The 21964-nt window shown below is 40.8% G+C and overlaps 2 protein-coding genes across 2 annotated transcripts; one reads left to right on the top strand and one right to left on the bottom strand.

The window, feature by feature from the left end:
- Positions 1-2018: 2018 nt before the first annotated feature.
- LOC116528514 (disintegrin and metalloproteinase domain-containing protein 20-like) lies at positions 2019-4456 on the top strand. The gene has a single exon (XM_032245760.1). It carries the CDS (start codon positions 2083-2085, stop codon positions 4312-4314), a length of 2232 nt encoding a protein of 743 aa, XP_032101651.1. The 5' UTR covers positions 2019-2082; the 3' UTR covers positions 4315-4456.
- A 9725-nt stretch (positions 4457-14181) lies between these two features.
- LOC116528513 (disintegrin and metalloproteinase domain-containing protein 21-like) lies at positions 14182-20154 on the bottom strand. The gene is given in 2 exon segments (XM_032245759.1): positions 14182-16498; positions 16500-20154. Coding segments are annotated over 2 exon segments (2163 nt in total). The 5' UTR covers positions 17159-20154; the 3' UTR covers positions 14182-14994.
- Between the last annotated feature and the right edge of the window lie 1810 nt (positions 20155-21964).

The raw sequence follows: 21964 nt of genomic DNA, 5'->3' as shown, positions 1-21964 counted from the left end.
ACCAAGCTCGAAAAAGGGTCATGGGAATCCCAACTTGAAACTTGTTGGTCAGAAGTTCTGGAGGCTGGCACATGTGTCTGGTAGCTGAAGTTGGGGACTGGCTCCCCAACCTGTGCAATCTGACACTATATCCAGGTAGATGGTGTCAGAATTGATTTGGAGGACACACAGCTGGTATCTGTTGTTCAATGTGTGGGGAAACACACACACACACACACACACACACATACACACACTTTTGGTCACAGAAGTCTTCTTTTGTGTTGATTGTTACGGCAGTGTGAGAGCAGAGGAAAAAAATGGTTTGAGAGTTTTCTGAAAACAGTACCTGAATATAAAAAGCAGCCTAATTATCTTTCTAATATGACTCCCCTCATGTCATCCCATTCTTAGAGATTCCAGTCAACACTTCCTGTCATGTAAAATAATAAACGGATAACTAGCTATTACTCCTCCCCAAATGGCCCAACCCTTTTGATCTGTTCTTATTTTTTCAACAATTCTTAATACACATTAATATATAAATTATTACATTTTATAATTCTTATCATTGCAATTACTTTTATTCCTCTTCCTACCTTTACATTACTTTCTTCTTAGAATTTTTTTTTTATTGTGGCCAGTTTATTTCAGGCTGAGATCAGCTCATTCTTGTACTTTTAAAATATTTCTGACTGCACTGAATTTAAAAACAAATCTTTCAGTACTGTACAAAACACATTTAAACATTAATATATTCTCACTTCTTTTCTAAATATTACCTAGTGTAAATCTTCCCGACTAAAAGGTACAATTCATAAGAGGAGAAAAATTAATGAGGTAAGCTGTTTTAGGTAACTTCCTTATACCAACTTGAGTCTGTTTTCCTGCAATTCTATGTTAAAATTATTTTTGAAAAGGAAAGGAAGATAGTTGAGATAATTTCATGATGTGCTAATTCTGGATTGAGTCAGAAAGAAACTGAAGTCAGAACCTTTATAGAAAATTAATTCTTGAGGTGTACTTAGCTTACGACAAAACACACAGATGTTAAGGATGCAGCTTGATGAGTTTTCTTTTTTTTTTTAAATCACCATCACAATCAGGATACTTGATTGATACTTGACATTGTTCCAGAAAGGTCCCTTCATGCCCCTCCCCCACTCAAACATCTAGAAAGTAATAATTACATTTCTATTTCCATAGATTAATTTAAAGTATCCCAGAACATTATACAAATTAAATCACATGTTAATTACTCCATTTGGTCTGGTTTCTTTGCTTCAAAATTTCTGTGAAATTCATCCAAGATATTGCATGTTTCAGAAGTTTGTTCCTGTTATTACAGAGAAGTATTCCAATGAATGAACGTATCGTTTGTTTATCCATTCACCTATCAAGGACTGGTTCTTGGTTTCCAGGTTGTAGAATGAATTTATGAATAATGCTGCTATGAACATTCAGAGACAAACAATATGGGTTAGTTCCTAGCACTGAAATGGCTGGATCACAGCACAGGTATATGTTTAACTTGATAAGAAACTATAGCTGCACACCCTAATTTTTCTCATGACATTTATTTACTCTTCAATTTATTCATTAGCCTAACTCCATTTGATTTCTATAACTCTAAGTCTATCCTCAAAATTCTTTTAAGGAGAAGTTTCCGCTTTCCTTATCATTGTACACGCTTTCCTCTTAATTACATGTTGAATCCTTTCCTCATTTAGGTTTCAGAAAAATGTCCTTAAGTGTCCTAAACCTGCATCAAGCCCACTTACTCATCAAACCCCACTTATGACTTCCCTTAGAGGACAAGGGACATTTCAGCTCAGTTATACACTGCTATTCTCAATTCCCGCCATTTTTTTCTCTTCCTTTGACCCCCCCAGCCTAGGTCTCCAGCTCACTGAAAACAGCCTCCCCTGATGAGCACACCATTGTTATGTAATAGTCTAACCCTTCCCCCTACCAGGGGGTGCCAAGCCTGCAGACTCACTCTGATTTCCTCATAACTGTCCTGAGGAGAGGGCTGAAGACTGAGGAATCCTCTTTCTGCCTCCCATTTGACTGCATTTTCTTTGGTCAAAGCCTCCCTTATTCATGGGATCTGCCTGGGTTCAGGACCCCTTAACAGGTGCTCTCTGGCTGCCTGTCCTCTGGGCACTCTTGTCCCAGGTCTATTGTTTTCATGACCCACCAGGATGGCGCTTCACTTCCTCAGAAATTGTGATCCCCAGGAAAGTGCCCCACAGAAGGGGCGGAGTTGAGACGCCAGACCAACTCTCTTACAGCATGCGTTTCCAGGGCCGAAGACACGTGATCCACATGAAGCTCAAGAAGAACATGATACCCAGACATTTACCTATTTTCACTGATAATGACCAGGGGGCCATGCAGGAGAACTACCCCTTTGTCCCACGAGACTGTCACTACTACTGCTACCTGGAAGGGGTTCCTGGATCTGTGGCCACATTGGACACCTGCCATGGAGGTTTGCGTGGCATGCTGCAGGTGGATGACTTGACTTATGAAATCAAACCCCTGGAGGCTTCTTCCAGATTTGAGCATTTGGTATCACTGCTTGTGTCGGAAGAAAGTCCAGGAGAGGCTAGTAGGTGTAAGACTGAAGGGGAAAAGATAAATCATGAATCTGAAAAGGTAAAACTGGCTGAAACTCCCAGAGCAGGTCACGTTTACTTGTGGCGGCATCATAGAAAAAACTTGAAACTTCACTACACGGTTACTAATGCACTATTCTTGCGAAACCAAAATATGTCACTAATCATAGAGAATATGGTGATTCTTAACAGCATAATACATACCATTTTCAAACCAGGTTATTTAAATGTCTATATTCGGATGTTATGCATATGGAATAATATGGATAGAGTGCAGATGCATGGGAGGCCTGCTGATAGTATTGTAAATGACTTTGGTTTGTGGAAATATCATGTATGGTTTCACCAATTTCCACATGACACCTCAGTTATTTTTACAGCAACTCGACTTGGAAACAGTGAGTGTTATTCCAGCTTTGACGGACTATGCAACCCCAACTGGGGAGCAATGTTTGTCTATTTAATGAGGTACCACCTGTTTAGGGGGGCATGTGTTACAGCGCATGCGTTGGGTCATAACATGGGCATACGCCATGATTCTCAGGGTTGTTACTGTTTTCGAAGAACCAACTGTGTCATGGCTCCTGTTCCTGATCTTAATGATATGCTGAGCAATTGTTCTTATGAGAGACTGCAACACGTGCTTAATCGATGGGATCCTTGTTTGAGTCCTCCAAATGTTGCATACACTAATTATCCTTATGTAGCTCCTCGTTGTGGAGACAAAATCAGAAATCAGAGGGAAGAGTGTGACTGTGGCTCCCTTAAAGATTGTGCCAGTGACAGATGTTGTGAGACCTCTTGTACCCTCTCCCTTGGCAGTGTTTGCAATACAGGGCTTTGCTGCCGTGAGTGTAAATATGCTGTCCCTGGAGTGGTTTGCAGAGACGTGGGTGGTATATGTGACCTACCGGAATACTGTGATGGGAAAAACGAAACATGTCCAGATGACTTCTATGTCCAGGATGGAACCCCATGTTCACCAGTGTCTGTTTGTATAAGAGGAAACTGCAGTGACCGTGATACGCAGTGCCAAGCCCTTTTTGGCTACCAAGTGAAAGATGGCTCCCCAGCATGCTACAAAAAATTGAATGTGAAGGGGGACCGATTTGGAAACTGTGGGGTTATTCTACGGAGAGGGGGAAGTAAACCTTTTCCATGTGAGGAAGATGATGTTTTTTGTGGGATGTTGCACTGTAGTGGTGTCAGAAGCATTCCCGGTGGAGGTGAGCACACTACATTTCGGAGTATATTAGTACAGGAGATAAAAGAAGAAAAATGCTTTGGCTATGATGCACACCAGGGGACAGAGTTGCCAGAAATGGGGCTGGTAGTGGATGGCGCAACCTGTGGCCCAGGAAAATACTGTCTTAAACACAATTGCACTTTCTATCAAGACCTGCATTTTGAGTGTGATCTTAAAACATGCAATTACAAAGGAGTATGTAACAACCGAAACCATTGTCACTGTGTGTATGGGTGGCAGCCACCAACATGTGAACAGAAAGGAAAAGGGGGTAGTGTAGATAGTGGCCCTCCACCTGACAGACAATATCGTCTTTCAGGCAGCGTAATTGTGAATATAAACCGAGTACTACTTTTAATATTTACTCGTTACATCCTTTTTCTGGTTTCACTTCTCTTTGGTGGTTTTTCAAAAGCAATAGAATTTATGGACGAGAAAGTATTGAAAAATACTGAACCTGATGAGTAAATACTAATGGGAATGCACACAATGGAGAAAATCACATTGACACTTACTGGGAGATATAATCCATAATCACTCTGACGATTACATCACCTTTTAGCGATTCTGATGTCATCTTGAAATAAAATCACTTGGCAATTTAAAAAGGGTCTGTGTGTTTAAATTTACTTAACATTTTATGTCTGGTCATATTCTTTTTTTTTTTTTTTTTTTGAGGTGGAGTTTTGCTCTTGTTACCCAGGCTGGAGTGCAATGGCTCGATCTCGGCTCACCGTAACCTCTGCCTCCTGTGTTCAAGCAATTCTCCTGCCTCAGCCTCCCCAGTAGCTAGGACTACAGGCGCGCACCACCATGCCCAGCTGATTTTTTGTATTTTCAGTAGAGACAGGGTTTCACCATGTTAACCAGGATGGTCTCGATCTCTTGACCTCATGATCCACCCGCCTCAGCCTCCCAAAGTGTTAGGATTATAGGTGTGAGCCACCACGCCTGGCCTGGTCATATTCTTAATACTTCTATAGATGTTGGCAGAAAGTCTTAGATTCACTACCAAGAGCACATGAACTCACTTAATATTTGTGGTCTAATGTTTTCTAGATACTCTTGTGGCAAATCCCGTTTGCACTAATGTACATTTGTTTTAACACTCTTAAGGCTTTTTCATTTTCTTTCTTTTTCTCTCTTTTTTTTTTTTTTTTTTTTTTTTTTTTGAGACAAAGTTTCACTCCAGTGCCCAGGCTGCGAGGCTGGAATGCAGTGGTGTGATCTCAGCTCACTGCAACCTCCGCCTCCCGGTTCAAGCAATTCTCCCACCTGAACTTTGCCAAGTAGCTGAGAGTACAGGTGCACGCCACCATGCCTGACTAATTTTTGTATTTTAAAGGAAAGACAGAGTTTCACCTTGTTGCCCAGGCTGGTCTCGAACTCCTGGCCTCTAGTGATTCACCTGCTTCAGCCTCCCAAAGTGCTGGGAATATAGGCGTGAGCCACTGCGCCTGGCCTTTAGGTCTTTTTCTGATTGGTTATAAATGAGATGTTTGTTATTTGTCCATTTTATTGTTAGTGTTAAATAAGCATAAAAGGCAACTTTGGCAGTGATACAGTAGGAAGGTTTTAAAAGCCTTTTGTGTCATAGGCACCTTGAAGTTCAACAGTGATTCTTCCAACTGCTGATTATGTGATTATAGGCAAAGTCTTAATATTTCAGAGTTTCAAGGTCCACATTTTACATTCACAGGTCAAATGTACTTTTCCAACGCTTTGTGACAATCAAAAGAAAGCACCTAAGAGAAGCCTGAAACATTTTAGGCACTTGGTACATGCTGTCTGCTATCATTTTCATTTTTCTCAGTATTTTTGCACTGTGCTAAGCCTAAGGAATCCATTATCTAATGTCTCTGACTTTTTGTCTTTACTGTTAAACTATTACAGAAAGGGTCATTAGTCACTGATAAATCACTGCTCAATTTCTCTGGATATTAAAGGGATGGGATCTCCTATCTAAAATCTTCAGGAATTGCCTAAGCCCTGCCTATCCATAAATTACAGGATGGAACTGACTGTCTGATACATGTTCAGACACAAAAGCTTACCTACAGGGAAACAGGAAGAATCACTTCAGAAATAGTGCACTAAGGTCTGGCACAGTGGCTCACGGCTATAATCCCAGCACTTTGGAGGTCTGAAGCAGGAGGATCTCTTGAGGCCAGGAGTTTGAAACTATCCTGGACAACATTGTGAGACCCTGTCCTATAAAATATCAAAAAATTAAAACAAAAAAAATTTATCCATTCATGATGGCATATACCTGTAGTCTTAGTTATTTAGGAGCCTGAGGAGGGAGGATCAGTTTGAGACCAGCCTAGGCAACATAGTGAGACTCTGTCAACACAAAATATAAAGAAATTATCTAGGCATGGTGGCACATGTCTATAGTCCTAACTACTCAAGAGGCTGAGGCAGGAAGATCACCTGAGGCCAGGAGTTCAAGACCAACCTGGGCAGGATAGCAAGACCCCATTTCTAAAAAAAAATTTTAAATCAGCCAGGTGTGATAGTGTGTTCCTATAGAACCAGCTACTTGGGAGGTTGAGGCAGGAAGATCACTTGAGACCAGGAGCTAGAGGTTACAGTGAGTCATGATCATACCACTGCACTCCAGCCTGGGTGATAGAGTGACATTGTATGTGTCTTGTTTTTAAAACTTTTCTCTTGTTTTTAGGGCCTGTCTTACCCAACAAGTGGTGATGTTCCAGGTCAAATAGTAAGAGGGAGCTGGAAGTGTGGAAGAAAAGAAGGAAGGGGGTCCTTAAGAAGATAGGGATCAGGATAGAAGGGAGGTGAGAATCAGAGGCATAAACAGAGGTAACAGAAGGGAATAGGCCTTTGGGAAAGGAAGAACACTGAAGTTGGTGAAAACAGGACTCAAGACTAGAGACTGTTTAACATATTTTCTTGGTTTCTTCATACCAAATAAAGTAAGTTATTCTGCTACCCTTTCTTCTAAGGTGACACAAAATGCACAAGTTTGACATTGCCCCAAGCAACCAGAGCCACTGCAGTTCAAATGTATACCTTATGAAATCACGCCACTTAGGAATTCAACAGATTGAGCAACGTTGTACCAGACCATATATCTACACAGATCTGGCCAGGTGTTTGGGTTGAATAAGAGTTTCCCTAGTAGAAGAATTTGAGATAATAGAAGAGTCTTGTCCCATCTTAGGAAAGTTGCCTAAATTCTCTGCACATCTAAAGAACTCAGAAAGACAGAAGGAAAATACTGACTTCAGTCTGACAAAAGGTTACCTAGAAAAAAATCAAAGCATGCAACCACCATGCTATGAAACAAAGTCAGGTGATGGGATGATCTGTGCAGCAAACCGCCATGGCAGTGTTTACCCATGTAATGAACCTGCGTATCCTATCCTGCACATGTACCACTGAAGTTAAAATAAAAGTTGGAAATCAAGAATGAAAATTAAAATGAGGAAAAAAAATTAGAGAACAACAGCAGGGCTTACCTCTCCACCCAAGGAATTTAGGGTTCTTTGATAATGGTGTCTTTGACACAAAACTGGGCAGTGTTGGCGTTTTGTCCAAATCTATCCAAAGTAACAACACAAAATTATTAAATATATATATATCGTTTTAAACTCACATAGAGTTTGAAAGCTTTATTCAATTGAACTACATCAGGGAGTGCCTGAAGACCAGGTGATGTCACAAGTGAAGCATGGTCAAGGTTTTTACAAGATGGGAATACTTTGAGTCACTGTCCTTGTCCTTTCCATTGTAGCATCAGTTTTCAGCTTAACCAAAACAGTAGATGGGGGCTGTTCATATTTTCTTGTCCCTTCTTTAGAGTCTAATAACCAACAGAACAATAATTCTGAGAACTGTCTTTCCCAACCTTGAGGGGTTTTGGATAGCCATGGGCTGTGAGGGATATATAGTTTTTTAAAAAATGGCTGTGGGTGGGAGTGCTGGGAGTGATTGCTCATGCCTGTAATCTTAGCACTTCGGGAGGCCAAGGTGGGAGGAATACTTGAGCCCAGGACTTTGAGGCCAGCCTGGGCAACATAGCGAGACCGCATCTTTATAACATTAATTTTGTTTTGACTATTTTTAAAAAGAAAAAGGGACAAAAGTGGAAGTCAGGGAGGACCCAGAGCACTTGCTATAATGTTTGTTTTAAATCTTTTGCACCTTCATCCCATAAGGTTCTGAGATCTTCTCGGGTCAACCTTGCTACACATATCCATTCAATTACCATTGCATTGGGGTGGTTCCAAGTGGATCCCAAGTGAATCCCCTAGTTTCTCCATATAATCGTCCATTCCTCTTCTGGGGCTCAGCACCTTACCTTCCCTTGCTATTCAGGGTCAATATCTCCTGTCAAAATGACTTCTTTTTACCTGCTGGTCTTTGAACAGAAGATGTCCCAGAAGCTCTGAGGACAACTTGCAGGTCTATGGAAGTTTTGCTGGGTCCTCTGGCAAAGATGCATTCTCTTTGTGGACCAAGACCTGCCTGGAGAACAGAGAGTTGCAGGGAAAAGCAGATCAAAAGGATCATCACATGTGATGGTAAGTGAGGCTACCCAGCTTCTCTTCCTTGGTTCTTGGTCCCATATGTTCTTTCTACTGGAAATACAACACCACATAGGAATCTCTGACTTAATATACACACTGCATTGTGAAGGCTGGCACTCAGTTCTTTCAGAATATTGTTTCTGAGCTGGCACTCTGGCTCTGCCTTCTGTGGACCATTCTAAGCACTCTAGAAGGATAGATGCTACTAAATGTTTGATATACAATAGAAACAATATAATTCATTGCTACATACCATTCCTGAATCTCAAACACTAAAGAGTGAATGAATCCTCTGTTCATATGCCGACTTGCGTGAGATTCCACGCTTAAGATCCTACAATCCATATGCCATCAGTAGTGATGCTGGCTCAAGCTCTGCAGGCAATATCATAACTAGAATATGGGGGCACTCATATCATAGAGATCCTCTCAAGAGTGTGAAGATGTAAAATAATGGCCAAAGCAGAAAGCTTTTATACTTTTAGAAAAAGAACAATAGATTTGTGAAAAAATGACAAAAGGATCTAAGCTAGTGACAGTGAATTCCAGGGAAGTCACTAGGAGATATATTGGTGGGGAGTGTCAAGGAGGAGTTATAAAGCTAGTGGGAGATAAGAATTACTTTATTTGTACAGGTCTATTGCAGCAACAATTTCCAATCCTGGGGATAGGGTTATTTTCGTTCCTGGCACAGGGAAGGCATCTTTCTCCATGGAAGCTTTATGGATTGCTATATTCAGGAAAAGACAGGTCAGATAGTCACTTCTGGAACTACAGTTTTCAAAGTGCTTTGAGCTTGAAATAATCAATATACTAATTTGGCATATTTTGAAGCAGCATGCCTTTAACTCCTTTATTTCCCCTGTCTGAAACTTTCCTCAAAGTTTCAAATTAAAAGCTGAGTTGGTATTTGTGGAGAAAAGAGTTATATTAGCAGCTGAGTGGCAAGGAATCTGCAAAGGGAAAGACAAACACAGATTACAAGAAGAATGAATAAGCAGAAAGGAACAAATCTAAACACATTTACCCATACTCCATTCAACCAGTCTCCTATCCCTGGCAATAGGTCAGTCCAATTGAATGGTTTAGCTTCATTTACATGATGAAGAGTGTTTATCTTGTCTTTCAAAGATTCTATTTGTCCCTAGCGATTTACAAATAAGCAGCATTCTTCACCAATGATTGCACAAGCTCCTCCTTGTTGGGCTGTCATTGTGTCCAGGATATGGTGATTCTGAAGTACAACAGAGGCTAAACTGTTAACTTCAGTTTGGAGTCTTCTCAGTGCTTGCATAGTAATGACTCCTGCTCTTTTACTATGGAAATATTGAGAATTGCCCTTTCCATCTCATAAGTTTCAAAACCTGGAAAAATGAATCTCAGAATGGAAAAGAACTTAGAATTGTGACCTGTAAGTGAATATTCTATAGCTCATCTAGTACACTTGCATGGCACTACTTTATGAATAAAGGAGCCCAAGTTTATAATTTGGCTGGCATTGAAGGAGGAGTATCTGGTGACAAAGGCGTTAGGTATCTGAGTCCCCAACACTTCATAGACCTTATTACCACATGGGATAAAAGGACAAATGTGGTTCACAAATAATGTCAGAGTGAAATTTGTGGCCCAACAGATTGGGGTTTGTTGTGCTTTTTCTTCTGTCCTATTGGCATCTGTGTATCTACATGCATCCATGTCAGTCCATAGAAGCAGACAGATTGTACAATATCAGACATAGGAGAGCCAAGTTATTCCACATTTTTGAAATATTCACCACGCTATCACCATGTAATCTTTGGTGCCTGTCAGTCTAGTGAGAGGAGCAAGTGAGCAAATCCAAGTTGCACAGGGCTGACTTCTGGGCCATCCATAACATCTGGTGATGTGGCAAGTGTTTGTACCATAAGAGTCAGTGGAAGGACTGTTTATGACCTTTGTGAGAGGCTTATGTGTGCCATCTATGGAATCAAATCACAGGGTTTGGCTGGGCTTGGTGGCCCACTCCTGTAATTCCAGCAGTTTGGGAGGCCAAAACAGACAGATCATGAGGTCAAGAGATCGAGACCATCCCGGCCAACATGGTGAAACCAGCTTCTAAAAATACAAACATTAGCTGGATGTGGTGGTGCGTGCCTCTGCACTCCAGCCTGGTGACAGAGCGAGACTCCATCTCAAAAAAATAAAAAATCTGGATATTAGCCCTTTGTCAGATGGGTAGATTGCAAAAATTTTTTCCCATTCTGTTGGTTGTCAGTTCACTCTAATGATAGTTTCTTTTGCTGTGCAGAAGCTCTTAAGTTTAATTAGATCCCATTTGCCTATATGGCTTTTGCTGCCATTGCTTTTAGCGTTTTAGTCATGAAGTTCTTGCCTATGCCTATGTCCTGAATGGTATCGCCTAGGTTTTCTTCTAGGGTTTTTATGGTATTAGGTCTTATGTTTAAATCTTTAATCTATCTGGAGTTAATTTTTGTGTAAGTTGTAAGGAAGGGGTCCAGTTTCAGCTTTCTGCATATGGCTAGCCAGTTTTCCCAACAACATTTATTAAATAGGGAATCCTTTCCCCATTGCTTGCTTTTGTCAGTTTTGTCAATGATCAGATGGTCGTAGATGTGTGGTATTACTTCTGAGGCCTCTGTTCCATTGGTCTCAGCAAACTGACATAAGAGCAGAAAACCAAACACTGCATGTTCTCACTCATAAGTGGGCGTTGGACAATGAGAACACATGGACACAGGGAGAGGAACATCACACACTGGAGCCTGTCAGGGGGTGGGGAAGGGATAGCAGGGGTTGGGGCATTGGGGAGGGGTAACAATAGGAGAAATATCTAATGTAGATGATGGGGGGATGGATGCAGTAAACCACCATGGCACATATATACCTATGTAACAAACCCACACGTTCTACACATGTACCCCAGAACTTAGTATAATAATTTTTAAAAATCACAAGTTTTGATTATACCACCGCCTTGGGAAGTTACCTATGAAAGGTCCTGCATCATCTCTACTTTCAAGACAAAGGGAAACATTCCTTTCTAATGTCTTTACCGAAACAAAAGACAGTCCTCAAGCTTTTATAGAGGTGCCCATCTCACCAAAAAGAGTAATGTGACATTGTTTTCTTGGTCATAGATGCCATACCTTGTCATGCATCCATGCTCCAGATTTGAGCCACCAGGCACTTGCAACAGCAGGAACAAAAATAGGATCAGATTATTTTCATTAATCTAGATGCTGATATGCCCAGCAGTCAGACAGGTTAGTTCACATGGCCAGGGTTTGTAAGACTGGAGTAAAGCGATGTCAGTTCTGTGCCTAAACTCTTAAGAAAACAGTGAGGGTTAATAACAGTTAAGACACAGTTTGAAAGAAAGTCTATGGTGGAGGATCAGAGGGAGAATCGGATAGACTGAGACCGTCTCCAGTCAGCCTTTTCAACAGATGCTCAAAGAGCAAAGAAGACTTTGTGAAGAAAAGAAGAGAGTTTTTTGAGGGTTTTTTGGAGAGAAAGTAGCGAGACCCAGTTCCTGTTCTACTAACAATGTACAGCCTCACTTGGGCCCTAACACCACAGAGAAGTCCCATGAGGACTGGGGAAGCTATCATGCTCATTCATACAACGTCGCTTATCGATTGAGAATTGCTTTAGATGCATTAACTCCTTCTTGCTTCCAGCCTACTCCATGAATGGTCTGAGCACACCCCCGTAAAGTAGAAAGCCATTAGTGTGTACAGGACTTGTCATCAGCACCTCAAGACAGATAACCTCATGGGTCAGCCTAAGAGGATACAGGTGGGTACCACCAGCATCTGCTGTACCATACTTTCCAGCCCCAAAAACCTTTACTTTTACTCTCATTTCCCTAGGATTGCATTTTCCAAATAAACCATTTAGATTTAATCCCTGCTTCAGCATATGTTTTCTAAGGAACCTGGGTAGAGTAGATGCTGAAAACTCACCCTACATCTTCCTGTCCCACTTGAGTTCACTTGCAGCCACGGCAGACAATTTCTGTGCTCTGAGAGCTTACCACTTCAAGTGTTTGTATTTCAGGTATTCTTTTCCTTACAGCTTTCTCCTGAACCGTGGAGTATTATTCCAAGCTGTGTTTCACATGACTTCTCAGAGAGCCCACAGGAATGACTCCAGTAGTACAAAGAGAAAACTCGTTCATTAGTCTATCCTGTTTTGTGCCTCCCCAAAAAACTAACTCGACCTAAATCCTGTCTCTGGGTCTGATTTTTAGACAATCTACATTAAAACAAGAGGTAAGACTCTATGCTTGTTATAAAAATGTTAATTATATCCTTCAATCCTGATATAATTGATGATATAGCTCTAAGTAACTCAATGAATAGAAAGTATATACGGCTTTTCCAAAAATAAGAATATTGCAAAATGCACTGCTTCTTGTAAAAATTTACAAGTAAATTAAGGTGACTCTAACAAATTAACTTTAAAATGCAATACAGGATCCCAATTTACCACCAAAGCAGTGATCAAGGATTTATTGTATCAGGATAACTCACTGCCCATTTGGAAAAGTATACAATTAGATATCTATCTCATTCCTTACAGCAAAATAAATTCCACAATTAAGCATAAAAGCGGAAACCAAAGTAATTCCAGAAAAAAAAAAGGATTATTTCAAAGTAATCTCAAGCAGAAATACAAAACTCAGCAAATATAAAAGAACATTGGGCAGATAAACTTTACTGTAATCAACTTCAACAGTTTTTTATAATAAACCATTTCAAAAAAGAACCAACATACTGGAGCAGCTATCTTTTGTCTCCATATGGATGTGCACACTTACAAAATGTGGAGCTTTCTCTGATTTAACCAGATTGTATTCTTGATTCACTCCTCCCTCCTTGTATGGCTCCACTAGATGTCCTTTGTCTTAGCACATTATTGGACCCTTTCTACCTCTATTCCTAGAGGGCATCAAACCATGAAGGAGTGACCACAAAGTGACAGGGGCACACAAGTGGAACTCTTACCATTTCATAAGGGATGCTTCTACGAACATATAACATTTAACCTCTATGGAGAGAAAATAGGAGTTTTCCAGGGTATGGGAGTAGAAGGAGGGTGGTAAACAACATTTGGGGAATGAGGATGGCATGTACAAATACACAGAGAATGACACAGCCAAATATATTATAAACATAAAATAGGTAGAGTTGGAAAGTGTAATGAAAAATGATACTCAAAGTGTCATTTGACTCAATCTACAGAGTGCCACTCAGAAGTTAACTGAATCAAGGCTATCTGATTCAATCTGTATTTTCAAGAGACAAGCTTTCCAAAAACACTGAGAATAGATGGAGGAGAAGACAAATTGGGGGGAAAAAGACCAGAAAAGTATGCCATGTTCAAACAGCAGAATTTTAAATGAACATATTTTAAGTATTCGAAGTTTAATTTTGAGTAAGAGATCCAGTAGTTTAAAAAAGAGGATGAGAATGACATCTTCAAGGTAGCAAAATATTATTTTCACTTTTCCTGATGAATTTCTTTCTTTTCTTTTTTTGAGACAGTCTTGCTCTGTCGCCAGGCTGGAATGCAGTGGCACAATCTCAGCTCACTGCAACCTCCACACCCTGGGTTCAAGCAATTCTCCTGGCTTAGCCTCCCGAGTAGCTGGGACTACAGGCACATGCCACCACACCTGGCTAATTTTTATATGTTTAGTAGAGACGGGGTTTCACCTTGTTGGCTAGGATGGTCTCGATCTCTTGGCCTCGTGATCCACCTGCCTCGGCCTCCCAAAGTGCTGTGATTACAGGTGTGAGCCACTGCGCCCAGCCTTGTGATGAATTTCATCTATTTAATACTCCATTCAAATTCATTACTTCATTTAAGTATTTATTGTGTACTAAGCACTGTTGCAGGTATTGAGGATATAATAGTAAGCAAAACAGATAAAAATAACCACGCCCTCATGGAGTTTATATTTTGGTATGCAAAGCAAATGCTCCAAAAAAAATATCCAAACTGCTAAATTAAGACAAAGAGCTAGGAAGCACACAGGAAGCAAGGTCAAGAGCTTTTATCAGACAAACTACAATTTGTTTATACTTAACAAACATTCACTTATTTATCTATTTGGTTACCAAATAAACCAAAAAGTTGGGTGGAACAAATATTATTATCATCCCTACCCACTTTAAGATTTTGAAGCAGAACATCAGAAAATTTAAGTAATTTTCCCACATTGATAAATGTCAGTAGCAAGGTAAGCCTTGCCCCGGACACTCTAATGTAGACATACCTCATGTCTTTTCTATAAGTCATCTCCATGCACAAGAAACATAACAAGGACTAATGTGAGGGAAGAATGTAGCTTTATTTGCTGCTTAAAAAATGAACAATAATAATAAAAAAAAAGAACAATAGATAGAAACATGTAAAGAATCACCTGCACGTAATGACAATGTTTGTGGTACTGACGTAAGGGAAGATCTTTGCAGCTTTCTGGGAATGGTCAGAAATGTGCTCACTTTCAGGGATGTACTAACATTTCTACTGCCAAGAGACTGAAGTGTAATAATGCATGGAATATTAAGTTAGAGACATTTTCTTAACCTGATGAATGAGCCTTAGTCTCCTTGGGACCAGAACGTTGTCGTAGATACATAAGAAGACCAACAGTAAACAGGAAAATAAAAACAGACAAAGAAGGAATCATAATCACTGTCAAGAAAACTCTTCTCTTTGCAGATGCTGGGCCACTGTCGACACTACCCCCATAGCCTCTGTGCAGGCAGTAGGGCGGGGACCACCCGTAGCCACAGTGGCAGTGATGTTTGTTATTGCAGATCCCCTTCATATTGCACGTCTCAGGAAGGCAGACGTGTGACAAGACAGATAGACTGACACACTTCTTGTGGATGCAGATCTTCCCTGGGCCACACACTGTACCATCTTTCACTTCACCAATGTCAGGTGTGTTCATCCTTAAATGATAGTCAATACCCCACCAGGTGACACCATTGATATGAGCGTGCTGCAGAATAAAATAATCTTGGAGAATAGGAATGTCTCTCACGTTCTCACATTGAACTCTCCCACAAAAGACATCAGAGATATGACATTTTAGGTATGTTGTGCCATTTATACCACAGTGACCAAAACGGTTGCCCTGAGAGTTGATTTCTTTATAGCAATTCTCAGATGCACTTTTTGCATCTTTACCAAAAATCTCCCTGCAATGCTGGTCATGGTTATTACATCTCTTTTGATAGCAGTAGGCACTGTCACTACAGGGGACTCCGTCCTGCACATATCTATCCTCTGGAGACTGATGGGATGATCCATTGCACCATTCTGGAAGGTCACATTCATTGACCTTTTGTCTACAGAGTTGCCCTGATGGCATGAACTTGCAGTCTTTGCAACAAAGCCCAAAAGCACAGGCAGCCCCAGGCCTCAGAGTGCAGTTCAACAGACAGCAGGCATCTTGTTCACATTGCTGTACAGATCCACAGTCACACTGCTCTTCTCTTTCAACCACACCATTCCCGCAACGCTTTAGCATAAAGATTTCCCCCAATCTGGGAGGATCATGCAGACATGATCCCTGGTTCAAAGAGGTCTTCATAAAATCAGCGTAACTGCAATTGGTGAATTTCTCTGCTGGCACTCTGAAAGTACTCATGATGCAGCCTCTTTCCCCACAAAAACAGAATTCTTCATCATGCTGCATACCCAAAGTATGACCTAACTCATGGGCCACAGTGTTGGCAAAAAGAGACCACGTATCGCCTTGAAAATTATCAACTCCACAATCAATAGGTGGACGACATATTCCTGCAATGTAGGCTAGACCAAGTATACTTATAAGTGAATTTTTTATGAACATATGTGCAGCATCATGCTGTAGCTGGGAAAGACTGACGTGTTTCCATTGGGCAAAATCGTTCAGGACCTGTTCTATGCTTGCCATTGGGAAAATATTCCCTTGATTCCAAATTTTAATTCCAATCAAAAGTATGTAAGTACCTAATTGCTTATACATGGAATCCACTATGTTGACAACAAGAAATACATCCTCTTGCACCTTTGAGATGTTGCTTTGAGAGTAAGAAATCATGGTTCACCACAACAACCAGCTCCAGAAACCACGCATGGGTCCACCAGTCACCAGCAGAATTTGGTTCCAGAGCTGAGTTCTCAGCCTCTTCAGATTCCAACTGTTGGCATGCTACTTCCTTCTCTGTTAAGCCACATCTCATAGCTGGGAATTGTGTCTCATTACTGTTTATCTTATAAATCAGGTGTTCAAATGTGGCAGAGTGCCTGATGGGTTCAATTTCATGAGTGAGACCATTTATTTGTAACACTCCTCACAAGCCCCCAAAACAAGCACTGAAAACAACCAACGATTCAGGGGCCCCCTCCACAAAACCATGATAGTAACAGTCATCTGGGATGAAGGGCTGATCCTCCAGGAGGTCATGCTGCTCTGTGTAGGTGAACACTGGGAGGTGTCTAGAAACCAAGAGCTTCTTGACCCTCATATGAACAACATGTCTCTGGCCCCCAAACCGCAGGCTGTAGGACAACCATCCAGGAGCCTTTGCACCTCTGCCCCTGCTGATCAACTTCAAGGGGGTCACCAATTCTGGGGAAGTGAGATGCTGGGAGGGCCCATCCTGAAAATAGCCAGAAATGGACAAACACACCCCAAGCAAGAGCAGCAGAAGAGTGACCCTGATGTGCAGCAGGGTCCCATCTACTAACATTACGAAGCTGTCGTTATGGAGCCATCTGTCCAGAGCAGAAGAGGACAAGGTGTGAGGCACCGCTGGTCTGGCTCCTCCCTCTGAGCTGCTCAGGATGCAGGGCTGACCCTATGGATCTGTGTCCTGGCAAAGTTAGATCAGAACTGCAGTGCTGGAAGTAAAAATAAAAAGATAGGTTGGAATGGGGATAAGAAAGGAAATCAGGGGAGAAAAAGAATGGAGTGGTGAAAAACTGACTGATAAAGCAAGAAAATGCTTTGGATTTGCTTTTAGTAAATGGGGTTGGGGAGTTGGGGTCATAGATAAGGCAACATTGGCCAAGTGGTGAGAATAGCTAAAGTTAGAGGATGGGTACTTAAATAGTTACCTCAGTCTTTACAGGCAGTATGAAAATGCCTATAATAAAAAGTAAAAGCAAAAGTAAAAAACCTTAAGAGTAGGGTGGCTCTATGTCTCAATTTGTCCAAAATAATACTAGTTAATGCGTGTTGCTTTTGTAATAACTATTGATAGTGTCTCCTTTGACTGTCAAAACTGGAGACATCAAAAATAATCACAATTCTGTGTCAAGTTGCATCAGTTTTATGATTTACTTTAGTTTAATCTCTAAGTTTTTTCTATCTTCTCATTGTATTCATCTTTGCTCATAACTTTATTAGACTGAAAGATTCTTGAGTGCAGAGTTTATGATTTTCATTCATTTTGGTATTTTCTATAATGCCTTGTATAGCTCTGTGTACAATGAAAAATAGAAAAAAAGAGGAGGGGCGGTGAAGTGTCTTGGATTATAAATGAATGCTACTAAAATGTATTCATATTGTATTATAATTTTTTAGAAAAGAAAAAGATTTATAAAACACTGACATCATTTAAGGGTATGGAGAGCATAATGTTTCTCTTCCCAGTTACTGACAGGAGAGTACCGAAGAGGAAAGGAAATGCTTTCAGAAGAGAAAATTAGAATCTCCATAGTATAGAAGTCTTGGGAAAAGAAACTCTTGTCATTAAGGAAAAACCATTGGAGAGTCTGGTATTTTAAGATTGGCCAGGAAAATTCCCAATATTTGCTCATTATATTTACCAACAATTTTTGAAAGTGGGGAATTTCTGCACCTGTCATACAATCTGGCTGGCAACAGTCATCCATTTCTTTATTTATTAAACAATCCTTTATGTGTTTGGGCATACAAAATGCAGGACATTGTGCTAGATACTAGAGAAAGAAAATTAAAACATAATACGTTAACTAAATTATCAATTTAGTGCAGAAATTTGTGGCAGGAGTAAAAATAAGCTTCAGGAGGTCTATAATATTGTATTCAATATTTTACATATTTTGTGCCCTTTTTTTTCTGACAAGAGGGCCCGTATATTTCATCATAGTCTCAAATGACTGTCAAAAGTGAGGATAATAAGCCCTGAGCCTGTGTAGAGACAAACAAATAAATAATTATAATATGATCAAAACCAGATTAATCTGAGGATTACAAAGTTTATGCTTCAGGAATCCTCATTCTACAGACATCCATAAAGACCCTGAAAGGGGCTAAGCAATGGACTTTATGAAGTCATCAAATTATGAATGATCAAAATTAGTCACTGTACAAGAAAAATCTGAAATATTATAACTGAAAAACCCTGAAATATTATAACTCATACATAAAAGACAATAAAGATTTTCTAAAATTTGACAATAGTAAATTCAATTATTTATCTCATTACAATATAGTTATTTTGTATTATTAATAGTTTAGAACCTGAGTTTTCTAAACTATTAACCATACAAAATAAATTTTTATTAAACATACTAGGGAAAAGCAAATGCCTTTCACTTCTTTCCATATAAATTATAACAAAATAATACTCTTAAAGGAAGGCAATTAAATAAGAAGCAATTTAAAAACTATAGGGAGGGATTGCTACCAAGATGGTCAAATAGGAACAGCTCCAGTGTGCAGCTCCCAGCAGATCAATGCAGAAGGTGGGTGATTTCTGCATTTCCAACTGAGGAACCTGGTTCAACTCATTGGGACTGGTCACACAGTGGGTGCAGCCCAAGGAGGGCGAGTCGAAGCAGGGTGGAGCATTGCCTCACCCGGGAAGCACAAGGGGACAGGGAACTCCCACTCATAGGCAAGGGAATCCATTAGGGTCTGTACCCTGCACTCCAGGGCCAGACACTGGGCTTTTCCCACGGTCTTTGCAACCTGCAAACCAGGGATTCCCTCTGGTACCTACACCACCACCAGGGCCCTAAGTTTCCAGCACAAAACTGAGTGGCCATTTGGTCAGAAACTGTGCTAGCTAGCGGTAGCGGTTTTATTTTTTCAAACCCCAGTGGTGCTTGGAACACCTGCAAGACAGAAATGTTCACTCCCTGAAAAGGGGGCTGAAGTCAGGGAGCCAAGTGGTCTGCTTCAGCGGGTCCCACCCCCATGGAGATCAGCAAGCTAAGATCCACTGGCTTGAAATTCTCACAGCCAGCACAGCAGTCTGAGCTCGACCTGGAACACATGAACTTGGTGAGGGGAGAGCCTTCTACCATTGCTGAGGCTCAAGTAGATTTTAACCTTACAGTGCAAACAAAGCCATTGGGAAGTTCTAACTAGGTGGAGCCCACCACAGCACAGCCAGGACACTGCAGGCAGACTGTCTCACTAGATTCCCTCCTTATTGGGCAGGGCATCTCTGAAAAAAGGCACAGCCCATCAGGGACATATAAATAAAGCCCACCTGGGAAAGGGTGGTTGTGGGCACAGCTTCAGCAGACTTAAACGTACCTGCCTGGCAGCTCTGAAGAGAGCAGCAGATCTCCTGCACAGCATTCAAGCTCTGATAAGGGACAGACTGCCTCCTCAAGTGGATGGATCCCTGACCCTCGTGTAACCTGACTGGGAGACACCTCCCAGTAGGGGCTGACAGATATGTCATATAGGAGAGCTCTGGCTGGCACCTGGTGGGTACTCTTCCAGGATGAAGCTACCAGAGGAAGGAACAGGCAGCAATCTTTGCTGTTATGCAGCCTCCACTGGTGATACCCAGGTATGCAGGGTCTGGAGTGGACCTCCAGAAAACTCCAGCAGACCTGCAGCAGAGAGGCCTGACTGTTAGAAGGAAAACTAACAGAAAGGAATACTTTCAACATCAACAAAAAAGACATCCACTCAGAGACCCCATCCAAAGGTCACCAACTTCAGAGACCAAAGGTAGATAAATCTACAAAAATAGAGAAAAACCACCACAAAAAGGCTGAAAATTTCAAAAACCAGAATGCCTCTTCTCCCCCAAGGGAAAACAACTCCTCTCCAGCAAAAGAACAAAACTGGACAGGGAATGAATTTGATGAATTGACAGAAGCAGGCTTCAGAAAGTGGGTAATAACAAACTGCTCCAAGCTAAAGGAGCATGTTCTAACCCAATGCAAGGAAGCTAAGAACCTTGAAAAAAGGTTAGATGGATTGCTAACTAGAATAACCAGTTTAGAGAAGAACATAAATGACCTGATGAAGCTGAAAAACACAGCACAAGAACTTTGTGAAGCAAACACAAGTTTCAATAGCCAAATCGATCAAGCAGAAAAAAGATATCAGAGATTGAAGATCAACTCAATGAAATAAAGCAAGAAGACAAGATTAGAGAAAAAAGAATGAAAAGAAACAAACAAAGCTTCCAAGAAATATGAGATTACATGAAAAGACCAAATCTACATTTGATCGGTGTACCTGAAAGTGATGGGAAAATGAAATCAAGTTGGAAAACACTCTTCAGGATATTTTCCAGGAGAACTTCTCCAGCCTAGCAAGACAGGCCAACATTCAAATTCAGGAAATACCAAGAACACCACAAACGTACTCCTCAAGAAGAACAACCCCAAGACATGTAGTTGTCAGATCCACCAAGGTGCAAATGATGGAAAAAATGCTAAGGGCAGCCAGAGAGAAAGGTCAGGTTATCCACAAAGGGAAACCCATCAGACTAACAGTGGATGTCTCTGAAGAAACCCTACAAGCCACAAGAGAGTGGGGGCCGATATTTAACATTCTTAAGGAAAACAATTTTCAACCCAGAATTTCATATCCAACCCAAATAAGCTTCATAAGTGAAGGAGAAATAAAATCCTTTACAGACAAGCAAATGCTGAGAGATTTTGTCAGGCCTGCCTTACAAGAGCTCCTGAAGGAAGGACTAAACATGAAAAAGAACGACCTGTACCAGCCACTGCCAAAACATACCAAACTATAAAGATCATCAATGCTATGAAGAAACTGCATCAACTAACAGGCAAAATAACCAGCTAGCATCATAATGGCAGGATCAAATTCACACATAACAATATTAACCTTAAATGTAGATGAGCTAAATGTCCCAATTAAAAGACATAGACTGGCAAATTGGATAGTCGAGACCCATCAGTGTGCTGTATTCAGGAGACCCATCTCAGGTGCAAAGACACACATTGGCTCAAAATAAAGGGATGCAGAAATATTTACCAAGCAAATGGAAAGCAAAAAAAAAAAAAAAAAAAAAAAGCTGGGGTTGCAATCCTAGTCTCTAATAAAACAGACTTTAAACCAACAAAGATCAAAAGAGACAAAGATGGGCATTACATAATGGTAAAAGTATCAATGCAACAAAGAAGAGCTAGCTATCCTAAATATACATGCACCCAACACAGGAGCACCCAGACTCATAAAGCAAGCTCTTAGAGACCTACAAAGAGACTTAGATTCCCACACAATAATAGTGGGAGAATTTAACACCCAACTGTCAATATTAGACAGATCAACAAGACAGAAAATTAACAAG

The sequence above is a fragment of the Sapajus apella genome, unplaced genomic scaffold (genome assembly GCF_009761245.1).
Source record: "Sapajus apella isolate SASKATOON/1434 unplaced genomic scaffold, GSC_monkey_1.0 scaffold59, whole genome shotgun sequence".
NCBI lineage: Eukaryota > Metazoa > Chordata > Mammalia > Primates > Cebidae > Sapajus > Sapajus apella.
The sequence above is the reverse complement of the archived record's forward strand: the minus strand, read 5'-3'. Positions and strand labels throughout refer to the sequence as shown.

Excerpts from the sequence above, each read along its gene's own strand:
- LOC116528514 (XM_032245760.1), top strand. The coding sequence starts at position 2,083 with ATGGGATCTGCCTGGGTTCAGGACCCCTTAACAGGTGCTCTCTGGCTG.